We start from the raw sequence: 23,937 nt of genomic DNA on the forward strand, positions 1-23,937 counted from the left end.
AAAACGTAGTTTTTAATGAACAGTGATGAGATTAAAAAAAAAACTATATTTTAATTAAAAGAATAAATTTAAAAATATTTTTCGAACTATTTTGTGTATTACTGACTTTGTTACAATGTAGTATCTATTCATAATTACTTTCTCAACCTACTGAAGCACAAAGAGTTCATACCGCCTCCACTGAGGCTCGAATTCACAACCGCCACAGGTCCTTGACAATTTTTAAAATACTATACTTGACCAAAAAAAAAAAAAAAAAAACTGGGGTGGGTGGATGCCTAATGGGGCATTATTTTGTGCACAGTGCAAGCAAACTACAGAGTAATCTAAGTAGCACTTGCCATGCATTTGCAACGTCAGCGTTGCTCATACAGTATCATATAATCTTAGTTGTCCACTCCCCACACCTCTTCTATCACCCACCCCCTTCAACTTCTAACCAGTCCTGATGCACGCCAGCAATATTTTTAATAATAATAATAACAACAACAAGTATTATCTTATTTCTGTTTACTAAAGCAAGACAACAGGACGGCATGAAAATCACTACCAAAGTAAGCTAGAGATTGAGATGTGCAGACTGATGACGACAACAACGCCGGTAGTATATATAGTCCTCTACTATTCACTTCCTAAAACCCATCACCTTTACCATTTCTTCTTCAAACACATACAAATAGGATAATAGCCATGGCTCCATCGCTGTTAGCAAACCTTGACAGTGCACAAGAAATCACGAAATTTGTGATAAATGAAGGCCATGGAGTCAAAGGCCTTGCAGACATGGGAATTCAGACTCTGCCTAAGCAATTCATTCAACCACCCAGAGAAAGAATTGCTACAAGCAAGTTAGCGTCTGAGCTTTTCATCCCAGTTATTGATATGTCAAATTCGAACGAGCAAAAGGTGGTGGATATGATGGTGGATGCAGCACAAATGTGGGGTTTTTTCCAAATTATCAATCATGGGATCCCTACCGAGGTATTTGAGAATGTGAAGAGTGCAACTCAGAGGTTTTTTGAGTTGCCAGCAGAAGAGAAGAGAAAGTACCTGAAGGAGTACTCTGCCTCGAATTGTGTCCGGTTTGGAACAAGCTTTACTCCCCATGAAGAGAAGGCTTTTGAGTGGAAAGATTATCTCAGTCTCTTCTATGTTTCTGAAGATGAAGCTGCTGCACTTTGGCCTCCTGCTTGCAGGTTAGAATAATAAAACTCAAAGACATAATGACATGTAACAAAAAATTCCTTTTTTCATTATTTTGGCACTAACTAATGTCAGTGTTTCAGGGATGAAGCACTCGAGTTCCTTAGAATGTCTGAATCTGTGATCAGGAGACTCTTGGAGGCACTGATGAAAGGTTTGAATGTCAAAGAGATTGACAGAGAAAAAGAACTAATGCTAATGGGTTCAAAGAGGATAAACCTTAACTATTACCCTATATGTCCAAACCCCGAACTCACCATAGGAGTAGGACGCCATTCAGATGTCTCAACACTAACTATCCTTCTCCAAGATCACATTGGAGGACTCTACGTCCGGAAACAGGATGATGACACCTGGATTCATGTCCCGCCAGTCCCGGGAGCTCTGGTGATTAATATTGGAGATGCACTTCAGATTATGAGCAATGGGAGATACAAGAGTGTTGAGCACCGTGTGGTTGCTAATGAAACCAAGAACAGGGTCTCAGTGCCAATATTTGTCAATCCTAGGCCTAATGATGTTATTGGTCCTTTGCAGGAAGTGTTAGACAGCGGTGAGAAACCAATGTACAAGCAAGTTCTTTACTCAGACTACGTCAAGCATTTCTTTAGGAAAGCTCATGATGGGAAGGAAACAGTTGAATTTGCAAAAATATGAGAGTATGAGTACTGGCAACAATAAGAACTGCTTCACTCTTGATTTTTAGCAGTGGTGAAATAAAAAGAAAAGAAAGAGTATCCAAAGCATGTATTCAGTTTATCATCTGATCAATGAAATAGATAGAACTTTTATAATGCTTTCTTGAATCATAAACTTTAGGCAGGTAAAAACAGTCATAGCACACAGATTATTCTCGTACACGTGCATGCAAAAAGATTATTCATGAGACTTCTAGAACTTTATTTTCTGACACAGATCATAAACTACATTGTCATCATACAACTACCATACACACACACATACACGCATATATGTATGATAAACTAAACTTCCAACTATGTAGACATCAATAAACACAACAGGCCAGTACCATGTCTCTTGCATCATCCAGATAGTGAGTTAAAGTTTACTCTGTGTCAGAAGCTCCTGCTTCCATTTATCCCTTAAAAGTCTCCTCAGTACCTTATTTGAAGCTGTTCGTGGAAATGATGGAACAATTTTTACAGCACTCACCTATGATCAAGGGGAAAAGATGAACATGTTCATCATTGGAATCAATACTAAGTCCTGAAGGTCAAAATCATTAATGCCAATGACAACATTTTATATTATCAAGATCTTAGATTGAGTGGTAAATTAAAATCACAATTCACAAAGGCCTTCTTAAACAACTATGTGCTTCCATCATGTAGTTTTCAGTTTGCTTTGGAGGATTTATTTCAAATTATTAAATAATGTAAAGTTAAAAATACTATACAATGCAGGCAATACAAAGGACAGATTTAATAAAGTATTCAAGCATCGCTAAAGAACTTAAGAGAAACAAACCTTGAATAAAGGATTAAGGTTGCTCTGTATGGCTCTTGAAAATTTTGTCTTCAGCTCTTCTGGTGCAATCTTAAATCCTTCTTTGAGCACCACAAAAATAACTAACTGTTCAGGACCACCATTTGCTGGCGATGCACTGACAGCAGCTGTTTCGATAACATTTCTGTCAGCCAGATTGCAAACACGCTCTATTTCAACTGAACTTGTCTGTATGCAGAGAAGGTAAAACATACCCTTAGACTCATGCAGAACCAAACTGTGAACATAAGTGGCTGCATTGTTCAAGGATGTGCATGCAGCTTATGCATTCTTATCCAAATGAAAAGCATATTACACAATGATACAAAGATAGTGCATGGAAATAGGTGTGTTACCGAAAAACCGACGAAACTGATAACCGATACCCGAACTGACCAAAAATTTCAGTTTTCGGTCGGTTATAAGTTTAAAAAAATTATTGGTTATTAGTCAGTTATGGACGTTCAAAAACCGCGGTCACCAAATAACTTGTGTTCAAATGAGAACACTTCCTTAGGTGAGAATGTGTGAACAAGCATGAGTGCAAGCAATCTACTCCAGGGTCTCCACCATCATCTAGGCATGCCTGGGAGTAGATTGTGTGCACTCATTTTTGTTCGCACGTTCTCACCTAAGAAAGCGTTCTCATATGATCCTGAATCTATATATAAAGTTTTTGGTTGGTTATGAAAATTAAAAAATAACTTTCGGTATTCGGTCGATTGTTGACTGTAATTGACCGATGTTCACCCCTACATGGAAATTGTCAACTATTTATAGGAGCACAAACACTTTAGCTGCTCAAACGTTGAATCGCTCAGAATAAAGAACTGGCAAATCCATATATTCTATTTGATTAACACAGACAGAAAGAGAATAGAGAAAGAGGGATTTAAGTTACTGGCAATGGCTTACTTTAATACCCCCAAGATTCATTGTGTCATCAGCTCTCCCTTGTACAACAAGATAACCACCAACAGTTCTTTTAAGGATGTCACCATGCCTCCTAAGTTGCTGGAAATACCAATAAAGTATGAATATTGCAAAGCTAAATGACATTTGAAGATGAGCTTAAATATTAGCAGTTATTAATACTAAATATAATTAGTCAAGTTGTTTAATTTACATAGAAAAGTCTACAAATGTTGAAAATCACATGACATTACAAAATATAACATGATACATTCCAATCAATTCAATTTTTTATATTTAATAGAGAGCAGTTATAGAAAGTAATTATTTTATTCATATTTCATTTAACATTTGGAGAATTAAGTCGCAAAATTCTACTACTGGCTTTCTACTATTTTTTAGTGCATATATACCATTCCCTTGTGCACTGGCATTCCCTTGAAGTATACACTTTCATGATCAGCATTCAGTAGGATCTCACTAGCTCCGAAATTGATAGGAAATAAACCGACCTCACCAATGCAGGCTTTATCATCTGGCTGTGACACGGGTTAAAGAATCAACGAATCAACACTAATGCAAGGTCATGAGATTGCTATGAATAGCCCACTTGCCAGCTATTTGTTTATAAAGTATGACTTCAGTGTTAAACAATGCACTGGCTCAGCAGTGCATTATTTCCATTTGTATTTAAGAGAGAAGTAGGTGGAGACTAGTTTTTATGTGATATCTGGGGGATCTTTGCTCAGATCCTTATGAACAAAATTAAAAGATCTGAAGAAGACTCTTGTTAGCATTATAAAATATCTTACATAAGCATGGCCATCTTCATCAAGGATGACAAAGTCAACAGCCATAGATGCTGAGCTAAATGTTCCAAAAGCTTGTGGTTGCAAAAGACTTCCTGCAACGTAGGTGGATGCAAGCTCTGTGCCACCACAACATTCCACAATGGGTTTATAGTAGGCCCTCGAAGTAAGCCAAAGGTCATCATCAACATTAGAGGCTTCTCCAGTAGTAGCAAATACCCTGCATATTCTTGTTATTTAGTTTTCTTTGATGTAGTGGACTGGTTGTTAGATGTGTGTACATAATATTTTGTCAAAAGCTAGTAAAAAGAGTACCTTATTCTTGTCCAGTCTAGGCCTTTCATACAGTCTGTGCTTTTCCAGGCCTTCACCAAACTTGGAACGGTGCCCAAAATAGTTACGCCTGCATCCTGGTATAATAGAAGGAAGAAATAAGGTCAGTTTTTAGATGTGGTCCTTCACTAGTTCATTGTAAAGTGCTTGCAAAATAGCATTGTTCCTACAAGAAACTTTCCATCAATTGTCATTATAAATTCCAAAAAAAGAATGCAATATTGTACTCCGTACTAAAATGTCGTAGTCTCAATCATTGCGGAAAGATGACTCCAATCTATCACACATAAGGATGATAATAATAGCAAGTGTATTCCATAAATCTAAAATATTTTATTACAAATAATGATCCCTTGCCAGTTAAATGCAGAGGTCAGTGAATCACCTGAACAAATTTTCCAAAACTACGGCCTAAAGGAGATCCATGATAGAGTGCCAGAGTTGCACCAGTCAAAAAGCAAGCATATACTAAAGTTGGCCCCATCACCCATCCCAAATTTGTTGGCCAGCAATATACATCTCCAGCTTGGACATCAGCATGAGCCCATGAATCAGCAGCAGTTCTCATGGGGGAGAGGTGAGTCCAAGGTATTGCTTTTGGATCTCCTGGCAAAGGAAAAGTGGGTGCAATCAATGAGATAAAAGAATGCTAGGGGTAAACTGCAGAAGGAACATATCGCACTGAATGATTCTCAACCTGTTGTTCCAGATGAGAATAGTATATTGGTGATAGAGTCTATTGGTTGATAAACTGGTGTGTAATAACTTGGTCTGCCAGAAAAGAAGATTTTATCAAGACTAACATTCTTGCATAGTTGCAGCTGATATTGTTATATTATTGCTTACCAAGGTAGTTAATGGTCACTTGAAAGGACTTCAAAACTACAAAAAATTGTTGCCTAACAGTCTAACACCACATTGAGATCTATATCACCACATTACCTTGGAAGGTGATGAGCACCAGCAAGAAAACCTTTCCATGATACATCTTGCTGTCTTAGCTGAATTTCAACATCCTCTCCAGCTGCAGGGACCACAATGACTTTCTTTGGAGCAGCTTCTACAACACGACTTCAATTGACAAACACCAACCATCAGGATTACTTGGCTGAACTGTTATTTTGTTAATGTAGGAGTACAAATCAACTCAATGTGTTTTCAAACGAATAATATTCTTGAATCATGTTGAGGTAACATTTTTATGAACTTTATTACACTGTCATGATAAAGCATTGACTTTGGTGAGTATTAATTTGTTTATTTTACCTTTTCTTCTCTCTTATCTCTTCTTGAGAAGAGGAGATTCTTCAAAATCCTTAGTCCCAAGGTAGCCTCCCTCCCTCCCTCTCTTTGTTTAGTTTTTTTAAAATGTTATTTATTTATTTTTTGAAGTCTTGAGAATTATTCAATACCCAAAGCAAGATAGATATATGCAATCTCAAACAATAGACTGTTGCACATATATTTTTTTTTCTATATTTTAACATCATATATTTAAATTACCTGTATAATGGAAATCTTCTGCCTCCTCGCACAATAAAATCCTGTATTTTGTGATGATTTCCCAGGAAAAATAAAATAAAAACATTATGTAATTGTATATATTGACTTTGATAGGTATAACAAGTACTTTGGAATGCGCAGAAGAAAAGCTATTGCATCACACAATTGAAGTCTTCATGTGTCTTTGTTGATTGGAAAGTTACCATATTGTTGGTTACAATTATTTAACTAGATCACTGCATGGACATAAGATTTTAATTTTAAGATGACGCACATATAACTAACATTCTTGGGGAACTTCTGTATTCAAATATTTTCATGCGCCTGAGATTATAAGAATTACCTGGGTAAAGATACCATGAGCCTTGGATACTCGTAAACGGGACGCAATCTCCTTGGGAGCAAAACTATCAGCAATAGATACTACAACAAATCCCCCAAGTACAATTGCCAAGTAAATAATGACTGCTTTTTCTGTCATTTGCATGTCAATGGCAATGGTATCTCCTTTTGAGAACATTGAATCAAGTGCATTTGCCACTAACCTGTGCACAATTATATTAGCTGACATTACTGAAAAACAGAAGATGAAGTAAATGGAACATGCTTTTGGAAGTCAACAATTACAACTATACATTTTCCTCCAATAATCAAATACCAAAGTCCAAAGGTAACATCCTCAAACTATTTTCAGGTTATAGACAGGAGAAAAGATAATAAAAATGTACTCCCATAAAGTAACATGTGCCAAAGATAGTCTTTGAGTTATTCTCATGCTGGTCATGTAAAGGTCTGCAACCATTATATATAGTCAAAAAAATAAATAAATAAATAAATAAAAAGCATTATACTCAAGCATACATCACTTGTTCTCTGAGCTCTTTCAGTGACATGCAATTAACATCCTCATCATCACGCCCTTCAGCTCTCCATACAATGGCCAAGCTGTTGTCCTGCTTTCGGGGGTAACTGCTTGGCAGCAAGCAACACTCAGCTATATTCAGAACTGAACCAGGAAGCCAACTTCCTCGAGGCTTGGACTTGTCAGAGGTATCCAGAATGCACTTAGGGGCTTCCCGAAATCGAATTGAAAGCTCATTCAAAACGAATGACCAGTATATCTAAAATGCATCCAAACATCATCCACTGCTAAATATGAAAATTTTAAATTCACTAATTTAAAGTGCATATCTAAACAATAACTTACCTCAGGATGGTCAACAGAGAACTTGTGAAATTGTTTAAAACTTGCAATTGGATCCTTGTAAGATGCCCCTAGAACCTTGGGACCGTGTGTTTCCATAAGACGACCTAAATTTGTGCATTTAGCTTCATCTCTGTAACAGGAAGGATACTAGCATTAGGTCACAAACAAATCATCAAGGTAATATTATCAAAAGTAACTATAATATAAAATATATTTCTATAATAAAATTTAAATTATATTCAAAATGTAGTTAAATCAGCTCGTTAAGTTACTAATTCAGTAAATTATACTCCGTATTTACTAAATTAGCCGACACGAATCCAAATTAAGGTCGAGAGAAGGAGAAAGGGAAGTACAGAGAAGGGAACCAAAAGAGAGGAGGGCCAAGAGAGGACTCATCGTAGTCATGGTAGACGGAGTAATAGATGAGCTGATGCAAGGCGTGCGGGTGCCAGGGCTTCAACAACTTCCGAGCTGTTATCTCCCGCCACACCTCCTGCGGCTCCTCACCGGCGGCGGCATTGGCTCGAAGGCGACGGCGAGACAGAGCAACGGCGTCCTTGAGCTCTCCCTCCAGCAACGCCGCTTCCTCCGGCGCAAGTCCGGCTCGCACCAGGTCCTCCGCTCCAACTCCGGCGATGCTCTTCCCCATTTTATCACTGTCGGCCGCTTCAATTCTCGATTTCCTGCACAATTATAGGGTGATCAGTCGGTTTGGTAGCTCAATTTTAGCGCCAAATATCGTACTTACCATTCAAAGAGAGTGATTGTCTGGACTTTTGATCACCAGGTACAGGTTATACAGTTAGATAGGTGGTCCAATCAATCAATGGTAGCGATGTAATCATTATTCAGGACACGTAAGAACAAACAATATGAGCCAAGAGAAACAGTCGAGTAGGTGAAGGAAGTATGTTACGGAGTATAATTGTAGTTTTGTCTCCTATTTTCTTCTTCTCACAAAAAATTGAATTTAAACCTCAAGAACTCTTTTTAGTCTTCATGCCCTAACTCAACGGAGTTAGTAATTCAGTGACTCAGTAAACAAGTCATTTTGGACATAATCAAATTTCAAATTTTGATTTCTTCTCCAAAAAAATGACATAATGAATTCCTAAGTTAAGCCTGTGTAAATTTTCTTGACCAAACTTGTCGTATAAGGTTTTTTCTAATATAATTTACCTTACATATTTAATTTGTGAACAATTACACATGAATAAAAGTTACCAAGCACATTCTCTCAATAGTGACAACAAATTTCCTTGTCATCCTAAAAAGAACAAAAAATATATAAATAAAGTTATAAAAATAAAATAAAAAATCACCAAGATCTGTAACTAAGCAATAAAACTTTTTTTATGTCACGAAAAGCGTTGGACGAGTAAATAAAGAATGATCTTCGTACCTCATGATCACGATGATTACGAGTTCAATTTTTGTTAATATATTTTCGATTGAGCCAATTGCATTAGATCTTCATAGATTGATGCAAAGGATACATATGTATTTATTTCATGGAATACAATATTGTCACATTTAGTTAAAACTCTGATACTTTAGTATGATTTTCGTGTATTTCAACAAATTTTTTTATGAAAAATGCTCTTTTCTCCACTAAACATTCACTTTCTGACGTGACTTTTATTTATTAGGTGCCAATGAATTGACTGATCCCACTACTAATTAAAAAATAAATTTAGCTACCAATAAGATAAAATCACATCAGGACCGAAAGTTATTAGGAAAAATAAATGAGGATTTATAGCATTGCTTTTCTTAAATTCATCACAAAAATGATACGGAGTATATGGAGAAAAATGCAATTTGAAATACTTGAGTGTATATTACAATATCTAAGAAATGTAAGTAATATAAACCACAAGTTATACTTACCAAAAATAATATAAACCACAAATAAAAAATAGTGGACCACCACTTACCTAACTCAATTGAATACTCACTTCACTATCAGATAATTAAAATGAACGTCTACTTTTCCAAAAAAAATGAATGTCTAGTAATATAGTCGATTCTCCTTTTATAAAATTAAAAAAAAAAAAAAAAAAAAAATCTCCTTTTATAAAGGAGCCTTCAAGGCACCCCTTCCTTTCAACTTTGTATTAATCTCACATTGAATAAGTTTCCCATCCAATATTGGATGCCCCTTTCAACTCTGTATTAATCACATTAATTCGATTTAGCTATTTGCCTGCTGTTAACAAATTATATACCTATAAATAAATTGAAAACACATACAAGATGGACCTTGGTCCATAATATAATTTGTTGGATTCATGAGGTCCAAGACATAATGTCAGAAAACCAGAGTTATTAGGCTTGCAGTGCTTAGACTTGACTCGACTACACCCCTATATAAGAGTATTATAGAGAAGTATAATGGTAACATAAATGAAAGTGAAAACTTGCATCCAGAGAACAAGGTAGCTTAACCTCAATGCTCAAGAAATTGCATCTGAGACAACATGAGATCTTGTTTATCAAACATGTAAGCTATCCAAGACTAGTTAGTAATTACAGCGGAATTCAGTCGTCCCTGGCAACAAATCTAATAGCGAGATAACAATTACACCTTTACAAGTTTCCCACGATGGGCGCGTTTTGATGCCTTCGAGTAGAGCTAGAGGAAGCAAAAAGTGGTTCAATTATTGCAAAGTGAACCATTTACCTTGCAAATCTTTGAGTCCACTCTGCAGCTATTTCATCATGTCGTGCTCTATCCGCCAAATACAAGTGAGCGATACCAGGAACAACTGGGTTATCTGCAACCATGGAAGATATTAATAAATAATTACGTTTGTAATACAAAACTAGTGTCTCTATTAATCCACCGTGTTGAGATGGTTGTCAGATATGGCCCTGTTTGGTAAAATAGTTGGCCTATAGGCTAATTTTGGTTTATTTGATCACTATTAGCTTTTTGATTTGGTTAAAGAATCAATATAAGTATTTGGTTAATTAGCTTTTTGTAACTCTAAAATGCTAAAATTCAAAAAGCTGCTCAAAACAACTTTTTCAATTAGCTTTTTAAGGAAGGAAATTATACCAAACAGCTATTAGCTAACAGCTAATTTACCAAACACCTTTCTACAATCGGCTAATGTTATCAACTAATTATACCTTCTAATTAATCCAATCAGCTAACAGCTAACAACTATTAGCTAATAGTCATTTACCAAACAGAGTAATTATAATTCGTATCTGCCAATGATTCGAGTTTCATTTAGCCTGGCCATTACGGTTATCATAACCCTATATCTTGTTGGCCTTGCGGTAAAAGAACATGCTTAGAAAGACAGCTTAGTATCATACTAAGAACAAAAGGCTTCTAATTAGTGTATCTGCATTCCGTTTTTCTTTGTGCTTTCTTGCCTCCTTTATCTACCCCGACCCCTTTTCCCTCCCTCCCTCGGGCTTGCTATCTTGAACAAAGCAAATGAACTAGGAAAAACACTTACAGGTGTCGGGAGTTGTAAACATTGATCTAAGAGCAAGTAGCACCTTCGAGATTGTTAAAGCTGGACTCCAACTATCCTTCAAAATATCCAAGTTAACAGTGCCGGCAGGATCAACATTGCAATGATAGATGCGAGTTTTGAAAACAACCTGCAGGCATGAAGTCAGAATTGGAGAATAAGAACAAGAGGAAAACATTAAACACCCCAAGATGAAAATAAACGATTGAAAAATAGTCGATACGAATCATGACCGACAAAGCTTGGCTTCTATATGAACAGAAATGCTCTCTTCAGAAAGACATTTATATAATTAGATGAAAGAAAGTATAAACCTTCACTTTCATCATATGAACGAAGCAGAATATGTCGCCTAGGACCTTAACCATTCGTTTTGGACATCAGCTAACTTTTTCAAATTAGCTTTTTGAGAAAAGAAATTATACCAAACAGCTATCAGCTATAATCAGCTAATATTATCAACTAGTTATACACTCGAATTAATCCAATCAGCTAACAGCTAACAATCATTTACCAACAATTTCAGCTAACAGCTAACTTTTACACATATAACTCTATTGATTTGTTAAAGGATCCTAATATATCAATTTCTCCAGGAATTTCATACAAACATAATTACTCCAAAGGTATGATCATAATCTATTCATAACTAGTCGATATAGATGAGTAAAATTAAAGCCTGCTGCTAAGTATAAAACATGATCGTTAGCATACCTTTGGAGGTTTGAATGGATAATCAATTGGAAATGTTATGTCAAGGAAATATATTCCACCGTCATAAGGTGTTCCTTCAAATAAACAGAGGGGAGGTTCAGTTAAAGGAGCACTAAGAACAACATTTTTGTGAAAAAAGGCAGTAGAGTAGAAGAAATAAAAAGGAATTAGAGAGAGTATAGTGACCAGGAGGACCGAAGAGAGTGGCGACCCAGTGGTAGAGATTGTCGCCTTTAGGGCCAGCGGCGCAGTGGGGCTGAGGGTCGGAGCTCAGCTCCGTCATCTCCTTCTGTATCCTTTTCCCTGACGCCGACACCGACGTCGTCGACGGCCACGACCGCCCTCCTCCGCCGACCGACGTGCCTCCGCCTATCCCAAACATTTCACGGGGAGTCGAGTCAAGCGTCGCAGCTCGCTAGCAACTTCACCCTGGTGAAATGCAGCAAAATCTCACTAGAAATTAGAAAACTCCCTGAGACCAACTTAATCCAAAAAAAAAATATTGGTAAAAATTAATTAATTAAATTCATTGTCAAGAATCATTCTCCATAGCCACTCCTTTAGGGGCGAAAACTTTACTGTTGCTCTTCTAGCACAAATCTATCCAATGGAGTTATGGAGGAATGAAAGTAAAAGAGTTAATACCTAAAATGATCCTCCGACTATATGCTTCTAAGGCGCTGGAACCGGCAATTTCATCCCGGAGGAGTCTCACAATGTCTCCCTCGACTGCGATTTCAGAATCCAGATGGGACAGAGGGCGGCTAAGGATGATATGGTAGTTAATGACTCTTGTACCCTTCAAAATAACGGTAGATAGATGACAATTCTAACGGAAGATCACATTAGGTACTGTTTTAAAAGTTAGAGAACTAAATTGAGTACGTTTAATACTTTGACACAAAATTGAGTATTAGCTAATAGTTGGAGGACCATTTTAGGTATTAACTCAAAGTAAAATGACCATTTTGACCCTAAAACAAACTGGAAAACTTTGACAGAAGAGGGCTACAAATGCCAATTGCCATGTAGTGTGATTGCATCCCGATTACCCATCTAAATGGATGATCATTGGTTTGAACCCCGGTGATGGGGGCTTAGATTGTTTGTGTGCTGAAAATGTTTGAGAAAGTATAAAACAGATACTACTTTACCAAACAATGCCAATATCTCACTAGAGTTTGATCTTGTAATCTTTTTTTAAAAAGAGGAACAAAGGTGTGCACAAGGTACTTGGTATGGTACTGTATTTGTTCTTTAATGATTTTATGAATCACGAAAATTGGATAATTGGTGACAAAAAATTAACAATGAACGCAACAAATTAGTACGGAGTTACTAGTGGCATTTCGCTCTCATAATAAGTAATATTAAAAAAAAAAAAGTAATATTAAAAATGAAAAGATAAAATATAAACTCGAGTGATCAATAAATATAAAGAGTAATGTTACATTACTTTCTAATATTAACTTTCTTATTTGGTCATACTTGTTTAATTATGTTTGTCATACTTATTTCCACTTTCTCTTTTTTAATAAAAAGTAACTATTGGTATTAGTATTTGATATTGTATTTGTATATGCACTAAAATAACTCATAAAACCCTTTATATTGAATTACATGGCATTGATCATAATTATAATTTTTGAATCTCTTCTTGAAAGGATTAGGCCCTTGCTATTCGAGAACGTCATAAAAATTGTTAAGAGTCAAAAATTCTATTTCCTATGAAAGCTGCCTATTAACTTTCTGAACAACTTAGACTAATTTATCTTATTGTAATTATTTTGTCATCTAAGATCACAATGTAAACTTAATACAAAGCACACATTTCTTTCTGAACAACTTAGACTAGTTTATCTTATTGTAATTATTTTGTCATCTAAGATCACAATGTAAACTTAATACAGAGCACACATTTAAGTAATGACTACGGATTTTTCCGTAAATCAAAAGAGAGTTTATTAGGGATGAATTAACAAAAGTTTTAAGTTAGGTTAATCCAATTACTCACAAATTTTGCAGGACAAGACCTAATAAGAGGTTACTGAACAGTCAGCTGGGAAAATGTTCTTTACCAAGAATGCAAAGGCTTTAAGCTTTTCACTAGCATGATAACAAAATGGAGAATATGAACCCCAAAAATGGTGTATTTTCAACAAAGCTAAAAGCTGCTTCAACTCCTAACTATATTTCCCATGCCTTACAACTTACAAAGCATTCCCGAAACCAAGATCACGACACTACAAAAGCACATTACCCTTCGCTTCAAGGAACACGAGAGCTAACAGCACTGCTAAAACGCGCCCAATATCAGGCGCTCGAGCCATTGAGCCTTTACCTACTGGGGCTGTCGGTCCGAAAGCCGGTGTGGGCACACCGCCAATGCTTGAATTTGAACTGTCCCAGAAAACAAAAAAGTATGTTAGAGCACAGATCGAAAGAGTATAGAATACGATACCCCATAGAAGCATGTATAGGTTCTCACCTTCCCGTGAATATGCATGACCCGTAACCTGCTCGAGGACACCAAAAACGATATCAGTGTTCAGTTGAGCAAACTAAAAATGTTTCCTTTTGAGAAACTACGAGGAATTGAACAAATTGCCACTTATGATTAGTCAAATGTAATGGAAATGGATCAGACGATTCGGGAAAGCTCATTCTAAGGAAATATATCTATTCAAGAGACACGTTTTAAAAGAAGTTATGTGAATTTCCAAGTTTTATCAGTTTAAACTGTTAGTTGAGACAGAACACATCATTCAGTTATCTAAAAATTCAAATAATTACGAGAACAATCAAACACAAAAGTATAGAATAATTAAAGAAAGAATGCAGCACAACTTTAGAAATCACGGGGCATAGAAACTCACTGGGGTCCACTGTAGTTGTCGTTGCTGTACCATCAAAGTCACAAGTTCCACCGACGCTTTGCACTCTCTGATAATAGTCATTGTAGGCATAAGAAGCGTGATTTTGCAGAGTATCGGGGGAATAGCAAGGCTGTCCCGGTTGAATTGCCGAGCAGTTAGCATTTCCCTGGGGCCCACATGCCCAGTCGATTCCCTTTTGCAACTTATTTTCACTCGCGCCTGGCTGAGCTATACAGAAAACCCCGGCTGAAGAATTATTAGCAATTTGGCCTGCACTTGAACCGCCCAAATTAATAGGATAAACCGCACTGCCATTAGGGAAAAAGATTCCCCAGCTTCTTTCCGAGACTGGCCCGGGCCTTTTGTCTTCGTTAAACAACTCGTAAATATAAGCATGGATGGGCATTTTCAGCTCACTCGGGGGACCGGTATCATTCGAAACACGGCGGATCAAGTTATTGTTGTAAGCCCCCGCGTTTTCTACAGTAGCATCGGGCTCACTCGTGCTGCCAAACCAAGGCCAACCGGTTTCTGTCACAACAACGGGGATATTCGAGAAATTGAAAGCTGCAATAGCATTATACGTAGCATCCACCAAGGCATCGAGCATGCTCTCATAGTGAAAAAGGGTGTTAGGATCGACGATTTGCTTTACTGGGGGAAGTTTCTGGAAAAGAGCATACTCTTTCGGGAAGATGCCATCAGATTTAACATATTCATAATACGGATAAGCATTTAGCATGTAGTACGAATTCGTGTTCTGCAGAAACTGAAGGATCTGGAAAACAGTGGAGTTCGACGAGAAGTTGAAAGTGGCTGTGGATGGGGGGAAGATCTTAGCAATTAGGTCGGTCGATTGAGGTGTCGAGACTTTGACTTGACTATTCAGGTTTGCGGAAACTAAGGCTTTATGTAGGTAATTCATAGCAGGGACTAGAACGGGTGCAGCATTCGGAATCGAAGTAAGGACTTCACTTCCCACCGCAATAGCTGTAATGTTAGTCGATGGTAGATAAGCTGCCACATTCTTGTTTACCCACGCTGCCGCCTGAGAAGAGGATTGGCCAATACCTAAGACCTCGTTATTTGTGACGCCAACAATAACTTCAATCCCGGTGTTCGATAGAGCACTCAGCATATGAGCATCAGCATCAAATAGACGGACATGCTTTATCTGACGAGCTTTAAGAAGTTCAACCACATCCTTAGCTGACGGTAGGTTAGAGACATCGGTGCCAATGTTTATCCCCACAAACGCACCTGCAAATTCAGTTACCACTTCAGGGTGTGCACTGGGTAAACTCCACCTTTTTTTTTAGTACTACTGACTCTGTTACAATGCAGTATCTGTTCGTAACTACTTTCTCAACCTACTGAAGCACAAAGAGTCAATACCGCATCCACTGAGGTTCGAACCCACAACCTCCCATATGGGAGAGCAACTTGGTGCTACTAGACCACAAGGTCCTTGGCAGGTAAACCCCACCTTATGACCCTAATAGGCAAAGGACCACAAGGAGTTAAACCAACCTAGGTTACTTATAGCTGATCAGCCTGATCGGCTCAAACCAAGAAAGCAAATAGGCTGCTCCCGTTGGGAGTAACCTTGTGGATACCGAGTCAACAATCTAACCAACATGTCCTTGTTCCTTGACTTCACACCAAAATTGGAGGGTCAAGAAACAAGTCATCTTAGTAGTTTGCAATACTTTTACCTACTCGGTTTTCTTTTCACTCCTTAACCATATAGGCCAGGTCATTCAATTAAAGTACATAATTCAAAAGTTGACCAAATTAATGTGTAAATACGATTCTTATCGTCAACAGAGATTAGCTGCATTACCTACGAAATTGGACAATAACCCGCATATAAGCAGGGAAATTCCTAGCCATAGCCATAGTTTAAGCATTGTTAGCTGCAGCAAAATAATCAATTTCGTTTCTCCTCTATTTAGCGACACCTGCAGTCATTCAGTTCAACTTCAACTAGTTAAAACTTAAAAGGAAACAGCTTTCTACATAATTAAAAGGCAAAACATCTTAGTCATTTCCAAAAGTGTTAATTAACAATGAACAATCAAACCGAATTACCAAAAAAAGTAGAAGTTACTATGCATAATTAATAAAATGTCAGCACACAGCCAAAAACTGAATTCTATTGCATCAAAACATTTTAGTCCCGATAACGAATATATAACCACATATGCAGCAAACATTGGTGCTTGAAGTAACTAAAAAAACTAGAATCCCGAATTGCTGACACAATTTGCCCTCGTTTGACTCAGAAGCCATTCCATAAATCCAAAAACAAAACAGCAATCCCCTCCACAGAAACAGTAGCAAACCAGCAATGCCCAGAAAACGTCAATTCAATAGTAACCAAGAAGCAAGGAACCATGTAAACTCATCAATGGAGGCAAAGCTCAAATGTATATTAAGGCTATCAAGATTTGCTAAGTAGATATAAGGTTTTCCACACAGAAACAAGGCACTTATTAAGCATTAATAGCTGCCATATTGGTACAGGACTTGTATTGATCAATTCCCATAAAATCAAATCCCAAAAAGAGTAAACTTTCACTCAAAACCAATTCATTTGTAGGGTGCAAGCAAGTCACTTTATTCACCTACCTCTAATGCCCCAACTTGAATAAACACTAAATTGAACTAAATTTGGAACACCAAAGAACTCAACTTTATAATCTAACCACAACATAAAAACCAAAAGCAAGCAAAATAGAAAATAAAGAGCAAAAACACCCAATCCATGAAACCCAGATTGCAAAACTGTTTCAAGAACCACCATTACAAATGCCCAGGAGCAGAAATCATGAAATGATTTCATTTCAAAGAAAAAAGAGAAGTTTAAGCATAGCGGAGTACCTGATTTCAGTTCAATCTGCACCCAAGAAAACTCAAAAAAAAAATACAAAAAACTAAAAAACCCTACAATTTTTTTTCTTTTCTTAATTGAAAAGAAAGGAAAATGCAGACACACAGTCACATTTGAGAGATGAAGCTTTGACTACCCACTAGATTAGAAGCCAAAGCAAAATCTAAGAAAGTTGCCAGAGACTTTCCAAAGATGAAACAGGAGAACAGAACACCACTTAGTCACTTACCCAGCTGTAGTAGAGAAACAAGGTACTGGAGAGTGGAGAGCAGTCAATTTTTTATTGTTTTTGAAGTGAGACCAGTAACTTCTAGTCTTCCGTAATCTGTACTCCAAAATCCCAATCTGCTTTGGATTTATTACATCATTATTTTCCAATAAAACAAACATACCCCACCCCACCCCCACCCCACCCCACCCCACAAACCACGCAAAAAGTAGTGTTCAAATTGATCAAATAATTGGCTTCAACTCTCTATGAGCTGTTTTTATTGATATTCTTAGTTTTGAACGGGTTAACTATGATCAATCTAAATTAAAATCACGAGACAGACTTTAATCATAATACATTTTTCTAAATGATTATAATTTTTTTTAAAAGAAAAAAAAAAAGTGCCCATAAATGCTACTGTGCTAGAAAAGCATTGGCGACTTGGCGTACGCCAAGATCCAATTTTTAAATTAATGTTTATTCTTCTAACGTGTAAAGTGTGTACATATGAGAGAACACAAAGAACACTGGAGAAGAAGACAAAGAGGGGGTAAAACCGTAAAAGAGACCTCTAGTGTGAAGCCTTTCCCAATTAGCTGAACTTTACAGGGAAATTTTTTGTTTTTTTGCTTGTATTTGATGAATGAATCGCACCAAAAGCTTCTGGGAAGAAAGTGAAATGACCAAAGGAAAAAAGGGAATTTTTTTATTTAAGAAAAGAAAAAAGAATTCTTTAATTACAGTTTATAACTTTATTTACAGTTCAATGTGAACCAAAGAGGCTTTCTGAAATTCCGACATCGAGATTTTCGCCGTATGTCTGTAATCTGAATCTAGAATTAATGTTTTATTATATACAGATTTTAAGGACTTCAGGAGAAATTGCATTTTAGTCCTTCGATTATGAATAAATGATTAAGTGATTCAGAAAGATTATGTATTTGAAGAATACCTTACTTATTGTTTATTTTTTTTCGTAAGGGAATACCATACTTATTGTGATCATTCATTACTTGTACTTATTGAACACCCATATTTTATTTGTTTCCTACTTGTTAACTTATTCATTAATAGATGATTTATTTATTTTTTTGCTTAATTAACGAAGAATGTGTCACAACTCACATGTGATGAAATTATATGTATATTTTTACACTAAAGTGATGGATAATCATGTCTACTACACAATGTAATTGGGACAAGGACGAACATTGCATTCCATATGAAGTGGTTATAATCCAAATTAAACTACAAAGTGCAAATACTATAGGTGATTGAGTAAGCAATGAATTTTTTTATTTTTTTTTACATATAGTCTAGAGCTATTAAAATGGGATAACCATGTTCGGTTAGTCTGGCATGCTTTGTAATAAAGTGCGAAACAAGTTTTGATTTTCGAGAGCCGTTAAAGTGGTGGGTCGCTGGACGTACAGAAAAATTTCATCATTTTAGCCTTTTTATATCTTTCTTTAGACAAATATGTTTTTTGTTGAAGCCAACTATTTACACTCTTTCTGCTTTTTTTAAAAAAAAATATTTCTATTTCACTTTTTGGACTGCCAAAAGAGGGTTTATTATATGTTCTTTTATTTTTTTTAAAAAAATTGTATTCACCCCCTCCCAAAAAAAATTAAAAGAGTAATTGATCGATGGCCAAAAGCTACTCAAGAAAAAAATATAATTTTTTTTAAAGTCAAAATGCAACATCCACTCAAAACAGCCATCCCTTTATTAAAATGGATCAATATGTGATACACTAACACTAAAAATAGAAATGTTTTTTTTGAGCAAATGCGTTGGTGTAAGTAAAAGAGACTTGTATTGATTAAGCAGGTAGTCAGAGACTCAGAGTTTTATAGATCTAAAATTTCATGTGTATGCAGCAACACCCTTGAAAAAGTTATTCCGACAATAAAACTCATCCACCTGAGACACTATGACGACATGCAAATTTGATTATGTAAACATTATTAGTGTAGCATGAAAATTTGAGCCGATATGCCGATATTCTTTTGTTTTAATTTTTTTATAATCACATTAAATATGAAACTTTGTAAACCAATACAAACTCAAAAGAGTCTAAGCTCAACCATTTTCTTGTATTTGTGGATAAATCATTCGATCTAATTTTACTGTATAAGTATAACATCCCATTATTGTTGACATACTCCATGTGTCTTGAATAGTTAATTTTTTTCTGTTAATTAATTGTAACCTCAAATATTATTGTGAAACCACTCCCATACTCCTAACTAGGCTGGGCCCTAACTTAACTATTTTGTGTTCTTGGGAAGAAGGCACATTGGTTGGTTGAATACTCACCGTTTTGGGGAAAAAAACATAACAAAATGATGCAGAAGGTAATAGTGTCAGCAAAATAGAAATAAAGGCAGATGTTTTGCACAACAAAGTTTACACCAAACAATCCATAAATCCTTTGTGCATATAATAAGTCAGATCACACACCCAAAAAAAAAAAAAAAACATTGTATTCTAGAGTAGAGAACCCTGGACGACATCAAAGTACAACGCCACTACAGAAGCAAAATATAGCTCGAAAGACAACCATGCCTACTACAAAGAGTCTAATAAAGAGAGTTCAGTTTCTTGGAGACCCATCCCTCTCTGGGCCGGCCCTTGGATAATCCTGTTGATCAAAGTGTCTACCCCTGCTTCCATTGTTAGGGCTCCTGCTTCTGCTTTGCGGAGAACGCCCCCGCCTAACGGGACTTCTGCTGCGACTCCTGGAGTATGGCGGTGATTGCTCCCTCACTGGGGTTTGACTACGGCTCCTTGACCCATTGTAAGGTGGAGAGCGTTCTCTCACTGGTGGAGAACGGGAGTATGACCTCTCCCGGCTGTACCTCCTCTCCTCAGGCGAGGCAGACCTGTAACAATTGTTAGTCAGCATAAAGGAAATGAGTAAGCAAAGGGGTGGGGAAGTATTTAGACATTTGTTGGGATGTTGTATGACTCTGGCACCCCAAACCCAACTGGCAAAATAGTAAATGCAAAACCGAGAAAATGTTTTGACATACCTTGAGTATCCTCCTTTTCTCTTAGGAGAGTAGTACTCGCGGCTGCGTGATCTTGGGTACCTGGATGGTGGAGAACGTGAGTAGCGAGGGGAGTAAGAATACCAAGGAGGAGAACGTCTCCGGTCATTATTACGTCCACCCCTGTACAAATTGTGGCAATCAAGAAAATGACACTAAACACAGTAAAATCCAAATTTTGAATTGTTACATTAAATTTGACATTAGAATTTCACATCATACTATTAAACACAGTTGAATGGAACAAGATATGGTAACACAAAAACTATGCAAAACCAACCTGTGCTCCCTAGCTCTCATTTCAGAAGGCTTCTTCCTGTTCTCCTCAGCAAAAACAACAGTCAGCTGCCGACCTTGATGAATCTGGCCATCCATCTGATACTTAGCTTCAGCAGCATCATCAGGTTCCATGTATTGGACAAAACCAAAGCCACGTGGGTCACTGCAAAATAGAAGATGAAAAGGGAGGTAGGGATGAAGAAGACAGTCAGTAAAGAGATCCTATGAAAGTAATACGCCACAAAGGAGTAATCTAAAAGAGCAACAGCTAGAATATTTGGTGCTGTTTGATAGGTCAGGAGGTCCTTTGTCAATACATCAGCCTGGGTACTCTTTAGTTTAGGTGTGAACCTAAATCTAAAACCACAAATCAAGAGTAGAAACTGAATCTTAGAAAGCCAACAATGCAATCAAGCTATGAGTGGTGAAAGCAGTTCACTGATTAAAAGCCTAGCAATGACACCTAAGAAAATTTTACAAATATTGACTGAATAAAATGAAATGAAATAATAATAATATAATCCCAATGAAATGGAAGGCCATCGTAAGTGCATAAGCAAGCACATGGCTGCTGACCTTGGAAGTATCAGTTTTAAGATGACTTGAAATTCTTCAAGACTTCAAATCTTGAAATCTTCACATTGTATTCATTTCCAAATTTGTTCCAACCTTCACTACCATTAACATCACCTTGAACTCTTACTACTGATTGATGTCAACAGAACTCTTACTCTACTTGATATCAACATCACTCTTAATACTTGATTGATGGCTTCAAAACTCTTTTTCACTGCTAAATCTCAACAATTTTAATAAAACAAACCTAACTTAAATATCAAATGAGTAAAGATGAACCCACCATCATATAAACATCCACATTACCAGACTTGAATAGTATAGAGTTCACACTTATTTCCTGAAAATGTATGACTAACCGATTTTTTTTCAAAAAATAAAATCCAATAAGGCAAGAAGATGAATACAATGAGATTCAATGCAAGCTCACCCAGTGTAGTAATCTCTTGGCAAATAGATGTCCTTAAGAGGGCCAAATTGCGCAAATGGCCTTCGCAGATCTTCAGGCCTGCACCAAATATCAGACGAAAATATGCATTCATGTTCATGAAGACAAACTATTGAACAAAGGCATTACAAAAGGGCAGGCTAAAGCACACAAAACAAAAGGAATGGCATGAAATTTAATCAGCCCAAATCAACAAGTTGTTAACTAATAAAATGTGAACACTAAATGAGATATGAAATGAATTGGCATATAGTGCATACCGACAATCGCGGCGAAGATTACGAACTAAAAGGCTAGTTGGGCCATCTCTGGAACGTCCACCATAGCGACCTCTGGGACTAGGGCTCCTTCCCCTTCTGCCATAACCTCTAGGTGGTGGTGATGGGGTGTAGCTTCTTCCCCTCATTTATGTAAGACCTAACAAGGTGAAACAGAAAAACTGAATAAATTAAACAAACACAAACACACGTAAATGATCAGCCAAACACCCCAAAAAAAAAAATTATATTTCCATCATCTTTGCATACAATGAACTGACATGAATAAGTTCCCTTTTTATTTAAACCTGATTTTGATTATTAGTGTTAGTAACTATTACTGGAGCATAGTTCTTTACTAAAAAAAAAAAAAAGTTGCAGACCTCAGATGGTCTTACCACACTACATACACTGGGCAAAAGAGAGTGATCAGCTAGAGCTAATACATGATAAAATGCTATCATTTCAGCTATCAATATGATTGAATATTCATCATTTCAATCTCTAAGGCCCACAAAAATACAGTGCAAATGAGAATGAAGTAGAGAGCCACACTTGTAACAGTTTTTCAAAAAAAAAAAAAAAAAACTAATCAGATGCTTATCAAAAAATAATATGGAATAATAACAGTACTAATAGCTAATCAGCTGCACCTTGAAGGTAGTAAAGAGAATGATCAGCCAGTACGAATACATGATAATTGCTATCATATCAGCTATCGATATATTAGATTAATCATCATCTCATCCTCTCAATCTTCAAAATTCAAGGTGAAGTGTACATAATGTCAAGTAAATGTAGCCCAATAACTTGCAAACAAAAAAATTAAAAAAAAAAAAACATATACTAATGGAGAAAAAGAAAAGAAAACTATTTACATCCATTTGTAAATACAAGTGACCAGCCAATAATACCAGCTTGCAATCCTTGCATCATGGTGGCTTGGTGCAGAAATCAAACAATAATTCATGTAGCAATATATTGGTAAGCTAATACAATTGTATTACCACCACATGAAGGAACACTAAGAGTATAATTGTGCCAGCATTTACAGCGATAACAATGTTCACTTACATATAATAGTTATACATACTTTCTGTAAAAACATATAAATATATACTTTCTGTAAAAACAGATAAATTCAATAAAAAAATGAAAGCAACATGACAATATCTGTGTGATGGGTGGAAAAATAGGTTCAAGAATCATGAAAAATATGAATAAAACAAAAACGTGAATGCTGGATTCATTCAATTAGCCGCAAAGTGAGCTTTCAAACTATGACAAAGTTCCTTAAATCCAATTTCATCCTCGAAAACCAAGTCTCGTCTAAAAGAAGAAAACAAATTAACAGCTTTACACCAAATTTGACGCGGGTTTGTCCACCTTAAACAAAACGAGAAAACTAATCCCTAATTAAGAGCTTCTAAACAGAAAACAACAACAAATTTATAGAAACGCAACGATAACTTCTAACCCTAACTTCTACACAGAATCACAGATATGCATAACACCATACGCGAAAGGAGGTTCCGATTAGAGAGTTGAAGGCAAAGGAATTACCTGAAAGCGAAGAACGACGAGATTGAAAACGCTGGCGAGAGATAGGGAGACGGCGATAGGAGATTGAGAGCAAAAGACGGGTCTGATTTAGGGCAAA

The 23,937-nt window shown here is 36.5% G+C and overlaps 5 protein-coding genes across 12 annotated transcripts; 1 reads left to right on the forward strand and 4 right to left on the reverse strand.

Annotated features, from left to right (window-relative positions):
• Positions 1-223: 223 nt before the first annotated feature.
• Positions 224-1,997, forward strand: LOC109152302 (feruloyl CoA ortho-hydroxylase 2-like). Its single transcript, XM_019299913.1, has 2 exons — positions 224-1,196; positions 1,287-1,997. The coding sequence occupies exons 1-2, from the start codon at positions 691-693 to the stop codon at positions 1,858-1,860; spliced, it is 1,080 nt and encodes a 359-aa protein (XP_019155458.1). The 5' UTR covers positions 224-690; the 3' UTR covers positions 1,861-1,997.
• LOC109152298 (probable acyl-activating enzyme 18, peroxisomal) lies at positions 1,980-8,319 on the reverse strand. Of its 2 annotated transcripts, XM_019299905.1 has the most exons (15): positions 8,225-8,319; positions 7,830-8,159; positions 7,474-7,603; positions 7,128-7,387; positions 6,610-6,811; positions 6,267-6,307; positions 5,706-5,834; positions 5,461-5,534; positions 5,149-5,369; positions 4,746-4,840; positions 4,434-4,653; positions 4,035-4,160; positions 3,625-3,723; positions 2,692-2,898; positions 1,980-2,376 (listed from the first exon to the last, which is right to left on the reverse strand). In XM_019299905.1, exons 2-15 carry the CDS (start codon positions 8,123-8,125, stop codon positions 2,263-2,265), a joined length of 2,214 nt encoding a protein of 737 aa, XP_019155450.1. In that variant the 5' UTR covers positions 8,126-8,159; positions 8,225-8,319; the 3' UTR covers positions 1,980-2,262. The 2 variants fall into 2 exon arrangements, with proteins under 2 accessions (XP_019155450.1, XP_019155451.1); XM_019299906.1 differs by lacking the exon at positions 8,225-8,319 and having other exon boundaries at positions 4,434-4,650; positions 7,830-8,224.
• A 1,555-nt stretch (positions 8,320-9,874) lies between these two features.
• Positions 9,875-12,431, reverse strand: LOC109152307 (constitutive photomorphogenesis protein 10). Of its 2 annotated transcripts, XM_019299919.1 has the most exons (5): positions 12,327-12,431; positions 11,868-12,110; positions 11,682-11,755; positions 10,950-11,097; positions 9,875-10,253 (listed from the first exon to the last, which is right to left on the reverse strand). In XM_019299919.1, the coding sequence occupies exons 2-5, from the start codon at positions 12,061-12,063 to the stop codon at positions 10,156-10,158; spliced, it is 516 nt and encodes a 171-aa protein (XP_019155464.1). In that variant the 5' UTR covers positions 12,064-12,110; positions 12,327-12,431; the 3' UTR covers positions 9,875-10,155. The 2 variants fall into 2 exon arrangements, with proteins under 2 accessions (XP_019155464.1, XP_019155465.1); XM_019299920.1 differs by lacking the exon at positions 12,327-12,431 and having other exon boundaries at positions 11,868-12,194.
• Positions 12,432-13,729: 1,298 nt separating this feature from the next.
• LOC109152299 (glucan endo-1,3-beta-glucosidase 4-like) lies at positions 13,730-17,777 on the reverse strand. Of its 4 annotated transcripts, none has more exons than XM_019299907.1 (5): positions 17,680-17,777; positions 16,401-16,518; positions 14,558-15,817; positions 14,170-14,197; positions 13,730-14,081 (listed from the first exon to the last, which is right to left on the reverse strand). In XM_019299907.1, exons 2-5 carry the CDS (start codon positions 16,465-16,467, stop codon positions 13,925-13,927), a joined length of 1,512 nt encoding a protein of 503 aa, XP_019155452.1. In that variant the 5' UTR covers positions 16,468-16,518; positions 17,680-17,777; the 3' UTR covers positions 13,730-13,924. The 4 variants fall into 4 exon arrangements, with proteins under 4 accessions (XP_019155452.1, XP_019155455.1, XP_019155454.1 ...); XM_019299910.1 differs by having other exon boundaries at positions 16,401-16,476; positions 17,677-17,748; XM_019299909.1 differs by lacking the exon at positions 17,680-17,777 and adding an exon at positions 17,581-17,667 and having other exon boundaries at positions 16,401-16,474.
• A 2,262-nt stretch (positions 17,778-20,039) lies between these two features.
• LOC109152430 (serine/arginine-rich SC35-like splicing factor SCL30A) lies at positions 20,040-23,937 on the reverse strand. Of its 3 annotated transcripts, none has more exons than XM_019300121.1 (6): positions 23,841-23,937; positions 22,281-22,437; positions 22,003-22,080; positions 20,998-21,159; positions 20,700-20,759; positions 20,040-20,549 (listed from the first exon to the last, which is right to left on the reverse strand). In XM_019300121.1, exons 2-6 carry the CDS (start codon positions 22,424-22,426, stop codon positions 20,261-20,263), a joined length of 735 nt encoding a protein of 244 aa, XP_019155666.1. In that variant the 5' UTR covers positions 22,427-22,437; positions 23,841-23,937; the 3' UTR covers positions 20,040-20,260. The 3 variants fall into 3 exon arrangements, with proteins under 3 accessions (XP_019155666.1, XP_019155664.1, XP_019155665.1); XM_019300119.1 differs by having other exon boundaries at positions 20,058-20,549; positions 20,700-20,840; XM_019300120.1 differs by having other exon boundaries at positions 20,058-20,549; positions 20,700-20,840; positions 22,281-22,433; positions 23,834-23,916.

Source organism: Ipomoea nil, unplaced genomic scaffold (assembly GCF_001879475.1).
Source record: "Ipomoea nil cultivar Tokyo-kokei standard unplaced genomic scaffold, Asagao_1.1 scaffold2403, whole genome shotgun sequence".
Lineage (NCBI taxonomy): Eukaryota > Viridiplantae > Streptophyta > Magnoliopsida > Solanales > Convolvulaceae > Ipomoea > Ipomoea nil.

Coding starts and splice junctions, on each gene's coding strand:
- LOC109152299 (XM_019299907.1), bottom strand. CDS start 16,467: ATGCTTAAACTATGGCTATGGCTAGGAATTTCCCTGCTTATATGCGGG. Junction 15,818..16,400: donor GTTATTGTCCAATTTCGTAG/GTAATGCAGCTA, acceptor CTGAATTTGCAG/GTGCGTTTGTGGGGATAAAC. Junction 14,082..14,169: donor TCATGCATATTCACGGGAAG/GTGAGAACCTAT, acceptor TTTCTGGGACAG/TTCAAATTCAAGCATTGGCG.
- LOC109152302 (XM_019299913.1), top strand. CDS start 691: ATGGCTCCATCGCTGTTAGCAAACCTTGACAGTGCACAAGAAATCACG. Junction 1,197..1,286: donor CTTTGGCCTCCTGCTTGCAG/GTTAGAATAATA, acceptor TCAGTGTTTCAG/GGATGAAGCACTCGAGTTCC.
- LOC109152430 (XM_019300119.1), bottom strand. CDS start 22,426: ATGAGGGGAAGAAGCTACACCCCATCACCACCACCTAGAGGTTATGGC. Junction 20,841..20,997: donor ATGAGAGCTAGGGAGCACAG/GTTGGTTTTGCA, acceptor CAATTTGTACAG/GGGTGGACGTAATAATGACC. Junction 20,550..20,699: donor AGAAAAGGAGGATACTCAAG/GTATGTCAAAAC, acceptor CAATTGTTACAG/GTCTGCCTCGCCTGAGGAGA.
- LOC109152298 (XM_019299905.1), bottom strand. CDS start 8,125: ATGGGGAAGAGCATCGCCGGAGTTGGAGCGGAGGACCTGGTGCGAGCC. Junction 4,654..4,745: donor CTAGACTGGACAAGAATAAG/GTACTCTTTTTA, acceptor AACAAGAATATG/CAGGGTATTTGCTACTACTG. Junction 3,724..4,034: donor TGCCAGTGCACAAGGGAATG/GTATATATGCAC, acceptor TGGTATTTCCAG/CAACTTAGGAGGCATGGTGA.
- LOC109152307 (XM_019299919.1), bottom strand. CDS start 12,063: ATGTTTGGGATAGGCGGAGGCACGTCGGTCGGCGGAGGAGGGCGGTCG. Junction 11,756..11,867: donor CACTCTCTTCGGTCCTCCTG/GTCACTATACTC, acceptor GTTTATTTGAAG/GAACACCTTATGACGGTGGA. Junction 11,098..11,681: donor ATCCATTCAAACCTCCAAAG/GTATGCTAACGA, acceptor TCATGCCTGCAG/GTTGTTTTCAAAACTCGCAT.